The 8,641-nt window shown below is 41.9% G+C and overlaps 1 protein-coding gene across 4 annotated transcripts in view; it reads left to right on the top strand.

Annotated features, from left to right (window-relative positions):
• RRAGB (Ras related GTP binding B) overlaps positions 1–4,607 on the top strand; it is a 46,963-nt gene extending 42,356 nt beyond the window's left edge. For 2 of the 4 annotated variants that reach the window (XM_064278360.1, XM_003420390.4), the window contains one exon: positions 706–3,275. In XM_064278360.1, the coding sequence (XP_064134430.1) occupies positions 706–803 (98 nt within the window). In that variant the 3' untranslated portion in view covers positions 804–3,275. Of the gene's footprint in view, positions 1–705; positions 3,276–3,317 lie in introns of those variants that run through there. The other 2 variants (XM_064278361.1, XM_010599920.3) reach the window with 2 other exon arrangements.
• Positions 4,608–8,641: the final 4,034 nt, after the last annotated feature.

The raw sequence follows: 8,641 nt of genomic DNA on the forward strand, positions 1-8,641 counted from the left end.
AGTGGTAAATAGGTTTTTTTAATAGACTTAACGTTTTGAAGCTTGAAAACAATTATCTTTAGCTTCTAGAATACTATGTTTTTCTTCATTGAAACTTCAAAAAGCGAGTTACTAAATCTAGGAATTTTAAAGAACAAAGAGTCTAAATTCATGATTTATGCTCCATAAGGTAAAGATTTTTAAAAAACTAGTAAGTTTAAGAGGTAGCCTATTAACTGCTGAGCCATTTTATATGTTGTTGCATATAAAGTACCATACTCCCATATTTGTTTTATGGGCAGGAAAGGAGGCATCTGGTACCTCCATACCGTAGCAGCCTTGCTCATCACAGCCACTGAAATAAAGGTTCTGGCAGTATTTCCAGGATGTTCCCAGAAGTTTAAATTATCTCTGATCCACTGGCTTTTCCTACCTTAGGTTAATATTAAAGTACAACATAAGATAATGGGTTTTGTACTATTAGCCCCAAGCCTAAACAATATGTCCCACTTTATTTTGGAAATTTTACATTTAATCAAAACTTATAAGCAAATCTATTTATTCAGAAAAGTTAAACCTTGGTAACTTGGGACCTCCTATTCCTGCATGTTCTCTGTGATATATGTTCAGAGATTTGGCTCTCTTTTTATTTATTTTTACTGTTCAGATATTCCTTTGGCTACCCATACTTACTCTGTTGGATATCTTCCCCATCCCCACTCTCAGCTTCTGCAGCTACTCTGATCAACATCCGAAATGCCAGGAAACACTTTGAAAAGCTGGAAAGAGTGGATGGACCAAAGCAGTGTCTTCTTATGCACTAAACATTGCCAAATGTTTTTTCAGGAGAAAAAAAAGTAGAAATGCTGTTTCTTTAATTGATGTTAGTGTTGTTTTCATATATTTAGGTTCTGAAATGTGATACTTGCCATTTCTGTATTTCTTCCCTTAGATCCAGTCTTAACATTTAACCTTGATGATATTTACTCAGATAGCCTGTGAGGAGTTAGGTGAGCTGTCCATGGAGTTGGTATAACATAAAGTGTTTTGATAGCAAGGTTCTAATAGTCTAAGTGTTCCGAAAACCTGATTCCAGTAGTTACATATGCCAAAGCCTTTCCCAGTATTGTCTTGTATTTGTTATCAGATAATAACCTACAAGTTTGGAACATTAATGTTTTTTCAGCATGCATTAAAAATATTCCTTAACTTCAATTGTAAATAAACTTTTGCTGTTAGGGATTTCAGTGTCTGTTTTCTTGTCCTTGTTTCAACTCTGCCATAGAAAAAGCAAACAAATTTCACAGTTAACTTACGTAAAGGAAACCTGCTGGTTGGGAAATAGTACAAAATAAAATTGAATTTAGATGTAATATGACAGGAAATAGGAAACCACAGTAAGCTTTTGAATAGGGAAGTTATATGAAAGCAATTTTGAAAGAAAATCAAGCTAGACTATCTGGGCTGAGTGATGGTAGTCAGGGAGGCTCTAGTAGTAATTCAGGCCTGAAGTGTGTTGAAAGCCTATTCCAGGATGCAACTGGAGAAGGAATGAATAAAAAATGGAAGGAAAATAGGTAAGATTTATGAAAAGAAAGTCTTTCTTTGAGGTCCAGGAGTAATCAGTTAATTTTATATATTCCATAACACCTAATGAGATGTGCCTTTATTATGCTAGTCAAGCAGTATTAAAATCTTTTTAAATCTGGTGCTTGTGTTTGACTTCATCCCCTAAGGAAAAGATGAAGCATTAAGAACTGGAAGAAATGGAGCTTGACAACACTAACCAGAATTACTCAAAGCCCTAACATTTCTAGTTTCCATACATAGGATAACAACATAAAAACATTTAGGGAATCTACAGCACAGTAAAACAAAACAAAACAAAAAACCCACCGTTGTCAAGTTGATTCCGACTCATAGTGACCCATCTAATTTTGCTCGTCTCAATGTCATAAAGAAACTTTATCCAAACCACCAGTCCCTCACCTTTCCCTACCTTATTTTATTATCCCCAGTTGAGGCGTAAACAAAGTTTGTTTTCATTGAGCAGCAAAGAACATGAATTTTGGGTAGCCCAATGTATATATGTAGATTAAAAATCTCAAGTCTTAACCTCACAAGAGTAATTTCATTAACCTAAAAACCAAAATCAAACCCATTGCTGTCGAGTTGATTCCAATTCATAGTAACCCTATAGGACAGAGTAGAACTGCCCCATAGGGTTTCGAAGGAGCACCTGGTGGATGTGAACTGCTCACCTTTTGATTAGCAGCCATAATTCTTCTGTAGAAGGAGAGTTTTTAAGTAGATGTTCCAGATTTGTTATCCTATCAGCATCTAGGGAAATGAAAAGAGCTAATGAACAGGTGTGTGTTCTGTGACTAATGTAATACGAATCATGATTTGGCATGTTCTCATTATCCTCAGTGTCTGGGATAGCATTTAGAAGGGGCTTTTACTCGAAAGTTAGACACCCTGGTGGCACCGTGGTTTTCTTAGGGGGAAAAAAGTGAATATCTAGATACAGATATAAACATTAAATTAGATGAAAAAAAATTAGATGAGCATGGAAAAACCATAAAGTTATACCCCCACCCTATTTGTCCTTGGTTCAGCCTTCACTAAGATTTTAGTCATAACTTGGACTACTTACAGAATGTATGAAAGGTTAGAAAAGTAAGCTTATGATTTGACCTAATCCTTCTTATGATGATGACCAGGCAGTCTTCGCTGGTGACCATTTTTTTTTTTGAGATAGATATGTGTCCAAATATGGGGCCACTTAGCAACTGAAGTAAACACAGGTGGACAATTACGTATTTGAAGGCATGCACACAGAAACAGGTGGAGAGAAGGAATCAAAATCAGAGATGTGAAAATTAATGGATTAGTCAAACAATGAAATGATGGCTTTTATAGGCCTTGTTAACTGTGTCAGTAGGATAGACCAGGGCTTTGATCCCATTCCATCTGGTTTGAACTCCTGCTGAGAATTTGCATTTCTGCCCCAGATAGACTAAAAAAAACACCCACTGCCATCGAGATATACTAGTGGTTTTCAAAATTGGTGCCTAACCAGCAGTATTAGCATCACCTGGGACTATGTTAGAAATGTACGTTGTCAGTAGGGATTCAAACCTGAACAAACCAGTTCTCAAACAATACTTTGAGGCAGTAGTTCTCAAACTTCAGCTTGCATCAAACCAGGTGGAGAGGGCTTGTTAAAACAGATTAAAGCAAGAACAATAAAACAGATTGTTGCCCCCCACCCCAGAGTTTCAGATTCAGTAGGTCTTGAGTGGGACCCATTAATTTGCATTTTATCATGTTCCTAGGTGATACTGATGCTGATCCTGCTGATCTAGGAGCCACACTTTGAAAACAACTGCTATAAGGAAAAGAGAAAATGTAGATGTGGGAGCAGGAGTGGGAAAACGGATGTTCCACAGGTTAGCAAGGATAAGTTGAAGGTATTATACCAAGATAAATACGTTTTAGAGCACTGATCCTTAAAATAGTCTGAAAGTTTGAGAAGCACTATTTTAGACAAAAGCAATGACTGGGAAGCTTATATTTCATAAGTAATGTGTTGCTGAATGGAAGCCATTGCTAGCATGAGAAGAGTGTGGGTAATGATTTGTATAGTGACCTAGCTTTTTCTGGTTTCAGTCAGCTTTATCTGTTAACTCAACAGGGTATCATGAAAGCTAGAGGAGGTGGGTTGCCAAATGAAAACGGTGCTGCCTTTAGTTGAGTTTTAGGTTTTAAGTACTTTATAAAGATCATCTCATTTAACCTTCACAGAAACCCTATAAGGTAAATACTATGACTATCCCCATTTTTCAGATGGGAAAATTTGGCCCAAAGAGGATAAGAAACTTGCCCATAGTTATGTAGTAGTGGTGAAGCTGGAATTGGAACTCAGGCAGTGTAACTCTAGAGCTTGTGGGCTTAACCCTGAAGTTATATGGCCTTTGTGAATTTAAGGGCCTATCCAGGGAGAGTTTGAAGTACCCCAGGCATGGTGCCTGGCTGTGAGACTACCCTGGTGTTGGCTACTATGGAAGTAGTAAACCAGACACTTGTGAACCCTTCTTACTTGTGTTATCACTGAGGATTTGCCACACAGAGTAGGAAGCCCTTAAATATGGAAGACGGAGCCAGGAGTCAATGTCAGAGTGATTCAATGTGAGAAAGACCCCTTACTGAGCAATTTTTCTGTATTTCGGCACCCTGGAATTGGGCTACTGTGATCAGTTATGTCCTCTACTTCTCTGGGACCTTTTAAAAATAGGAGGGATAAACTTCTCTAGGCCTCCCACAGCAATGCTTTTTTGCAAAGGGCAGCTTATGATTTCCCACTTAGATAAATTCCTGGTATTTCCTTATGAAGCAGAAAGGTGATCAGGGCCTCCCTGTAGCCCTCACTAACAAAATTTCTGGCCACGATTTATTCAAAAGATGTTTTTAAATATCTGTTATGTGCCAGACAGTTTTCAAAGCTCAGGATACAGGAATGAACAAAATAAAGCCCCAGCTCCCATGGTCTTATATTCTATTGAGAGGAAACAGAAAATAACCAATTGAATACCAAAAAAAAAAAAAAAAACCCCGTTGCCGTTGAGTCGATTCCAACTCATAGTGACCCTATAGGACAGAGTAGAACCGCCCCGTAGGGTTTCCAAGGAGCGCCTGGTAGACGTGAACTGCCGACCTTTTGGTTAGCAGCCATTGCTCTTAAGCACTACACCTTCAGGGTTTCCAACCAATTGAATAGATACATACTATATGAGGAGAGATAAGTGTGATGAAAATTAACACAGTGATGGGCGAGTGGTTGCAGTAGAAAGAATAAGGGCCCCCCAAAGATGTTTAAATCCTAATCCCTGGAACTTGTGAATGTGTTATGTTGAATGGCAAGGGGGAATTAAGGTTGCTAATAAGAGATTATCCTGGATTATTCAGGTAGCCCAATGTAATCATAAGGGTCTTTTAAATGTGGAAGGAGGAGGCAGGAGAGTCTGTGTCAAAGTGATTTGATGTGAGAAAAACTCAATTCATTGTTGCTGGCTTTGAAGATGTAGAAAGAGGGCATTAAGTGGGCAGCCACTAGAAGGCTGAAAAAGGCAAGGAAATGAATTCTCCCCTACAGCCACTCTAGAAAGAAACAGCCCTGCAAATCCCTTGATTTTATCCTAGTAAAACTCATACCAGGCTTTTGACCTCCAGAACTGTAAAATAATAAATCTGTGTTGTTTTAGCCACTAAATTTGTGGTAATTTGTTACAACAGCAATAGGAAACTAATACAGGGATTTCTTTCTGTATTAACCTCTATGATGTGGTGACATGTGAACAAAGACCTGAATAAAAAGTGTGAGTCATGTATAAAAACCCAAAAACCCAAACCCACTGCCATCGAGTCAATTCCGACTCATAGCGACCCTATAGGACGGAGTGGAACTGCCCCATAGAGTTTCCAAGGAGCACCTGGCGGATTCGAACTGCCATAGCACTTAACCACTACGCCACTAGGGTCATGTATAAATCTGGGGAAAAAGCATTCCAGTCAAATAAAATAAAAGTACAAAGTCCCTGAGGTGCAAGGGTTCTTGAAGTATTAAGGGAACAGCAGCAAAGTCAATGTGGCTGGACTGGAGCCAAGAGTGGTAAAAGGAGTAGGAGATTAAGGTGGTTAATGGTTGAGGGTAGGGAGAGAGGAGACTGTGTAGGGCCCTTTAAGCCATTGTAAGGACATTAATGGAGTCCCTGAGTGGTGCAAACAGTTAATACTCTTGGCTGCTAATCAAAGGGTTGGCGGTTCAGATACACCAGAAGCACCTTGGAAGAAAGGCCTGTAAGAAAGATCTACTTCTGAAAAATCAGCCATTAAGAACCCTATGGAGAAAGAGGAAAGATGCCGGCATAGGTGGTCACACATTACTTCTGCAGCAATGTCAGAAATAGAAAACTAAGAAGTGATGAAACCAAAGATCTTGGAACCCCGGACAGCAACTGAAGAGTTGGAGAACAAGAGGAAAGAAGAATCAAAAGGAAGGTAAAATACACATGGTGGGAAAACAGTTTGAGAGATCATGCAAACCTGATTTGGCAGCCCGGCTCATCACAGCCATCTTGACACAGAGACAAGGGGCACCTCTAAGCAGAGAGCACAAGGAGGGGGCAGCATGGAGAAGACATACCAAGTTGGAGAAATTAAGAGACTGGCCCTGGAACAGAGTGACAAGGTAGGTGGAACGTGCACTAGGACTGGGCAGACCTGGGAAAGAGTGGGGCTCAGGTGTAGCATACAGTGGAATCCCAGGAACCCCAGGGGAGAGCTGCCTGAGGAGAGTGGTGCAGACTGAACAGTAGGCAATCCCAGGCAAGGAATGGGAAGGCTGGTGCAAGTGCCATGGGGGAAGGGTGCAGAGAAGGTGCAGTGGCATGACACCCTGTGAGTTGGTGCTCCCCTAGCCCTGGGAGTGCAACAAAGTGTAATCACTGGGAATTGGCCCCCAAAACAAATTACCCAGGAGGCCCATCTGCTGGAGACAGCTGGGGCCGCTCTCAGCCTAGCCATCCATTGGAGACTACCCCAGCCATTTAACAGTAGAAAGCATCCATAGGCTGAGCTCCCCACCAGAAACCTACTGGCCCGAGGCAGGAATTCTGCCCAGGCACCCGTGGAAGGAACACCACCCAGGCTGCTTGTGCCCGCCTTGGCCCATCCCCCTAAGGTGAGCCCACTACAACCTGATGTCATAAACGCGACCATCCCAGTCCAACAGTCTGAGAGCAACTGCCCTAATGCTGTGGACATGCCCACCCAAACTCAATCTCACAGTAGCACATACCCCACCCAGAAACCGAAGGGCCTGGTCAGGACTAGCAAAACATCTGCGATACCGCCCCTGGAACTGCACCATAAACACCACCACGACCTCGGGCTGGTACAGAGCTTAAGTCACCTTCTCTGGACTTTCATGGTGCCCAGGACACCACCGCCCCCCACCCCCGATCTGTGCCACACCCGGGATTCCATTCAGACCAGCGTAGGGCCTATACAGCATCACCTCTGACCTGAGCAGAGCCAGCGGCCTTGCCCCCAGTTCTGCCTACTGACCCTAGTTCAGTGCAACACCGTAGGGTGAGCCCCCAGACTGCCCAAGACTGATGCAGCAGCCATGCCTCATTCCAGTTTGGCACTGTTGACACCTCCACCCAAGCCCAACATCACAATCATACAAATCCTTCCGAGATGCTGAAAGTGCCAAGCCACAGAGAAGGCCTTGAAGCAACACAGTCCAAAGCAACTATGCAAGCTTTCTCAGGATGGGGACAGATAGAAAAGGAGACCCTGTGAACCCTGGAAATAGCAACAAGCAAGAGAAATATTCTAAGGAGAAGAGAAAGAAGCTAAACTGATTTTTTTTTTTTTTTGGTTTGTCACTATGCTCGGGATGAGTGTCCCTCACTATTATGATTTAGATGAAGGTTTACAGAGCAAATTAGTTCCTCATTTAACAATTAGTATGCACACTGTTTTGTGACATTGGTTGCCAACCCCATGACGGGTCAACACTCTCCCCTTCTCGACCTTGGGTTCCCCCTTACCAGCTTTCCTGTCCCCTCCTGCATTCTCGTCTCAGGACCTGGGCTGTTGTGCCTGTTTAGTCTCATTTTGTTTTATGTTCCTGTCTAATCTTCTGCTGAAGGGTGAACCTCAGGAGTGACTTTAATACTGAGTTAAAGGGGTGTCCAGGGACCATACTCTTGGGGTTTCTCTAGTCTCTGTCAGACCAGTAAGTCTGGTCTTCTTTTGTAAGTCAGAATTTTCTACATTTTTCTCCAGTTCCGTCCAGGACCCTCTATTGTGGTCCTGTGAGAGCAGTCAGTGATGGTAGCCAGGCACCATCTAGTTGGACTGGACTCGGTCTGGTGGAGGCTGTGGTAGTTGTGGTCCATTAGTCCTTTGGACTTTTTCCTTTGTGTCTTTGGTTTTCTTCATTCTCCCTTGCTCCAGACAGGGTGAACCAGTGGAGTATGTTAGATGGCCACTCACAAGCTTTTAATACCCCAGATGCAACTCACCAAAGTAGGATGTAGAACATTTTCTTTGTAACCTGTGTTATGCCAATTCAGCTAAATGTCCGCCGAGACCATGGTCCCCAGCACTAACCCCAGGAATTCAGTCCCTCAGGGAGTTTGGATGTGTCAATGAAACTTCCGTGACCTTGTCTTGGTCAAATTGTGCTGACTTCCCCAGTATTGTGTACTGTCTTACCCTTCACCAAAATTACCACTTAATTATTGTCTGTTTAGTGTTTTTCCCTCCCCACCCCTTCCCTTCCTAGTAACCATCAAAGATTGTTTCTTTTTGTGTATAAACCACTTCATGAGTTTTTATAATAGTACTCTCATACAGTATTTGTCCTTTTGTGATTGACTTATTTCACTCAGCATAATGCCCTCCAGATTCATCATGTTGTGAGCTGTTTCACAGATTCATCATTGTTCTTTATCATTGCATAATATTGCATTGTGTTTATGTACCATAGTTTGTTTACCCATTCATCTGTTGATGGGCATTTAGGTTGTTTCCATCTTTTTGCTATTGTGAAAAATGCTGCAGTGAACAGGGATGTGCATATGTCTCT

The sequence above is a fragment of the Loxodonta africana genome, chromosome X, assembly GCF_030014295.1.
Source record: "Loxodonta africana isolate mLoxAfr1 chromosome X, mLoxAfr1.hap2, whole genome shotgun sequence".
NCBI lineage: Eukaryota > Metazoa > Chordata > Mammalia > Proboscidea > Elephantidae > Loxodonta > Loxodonta africana.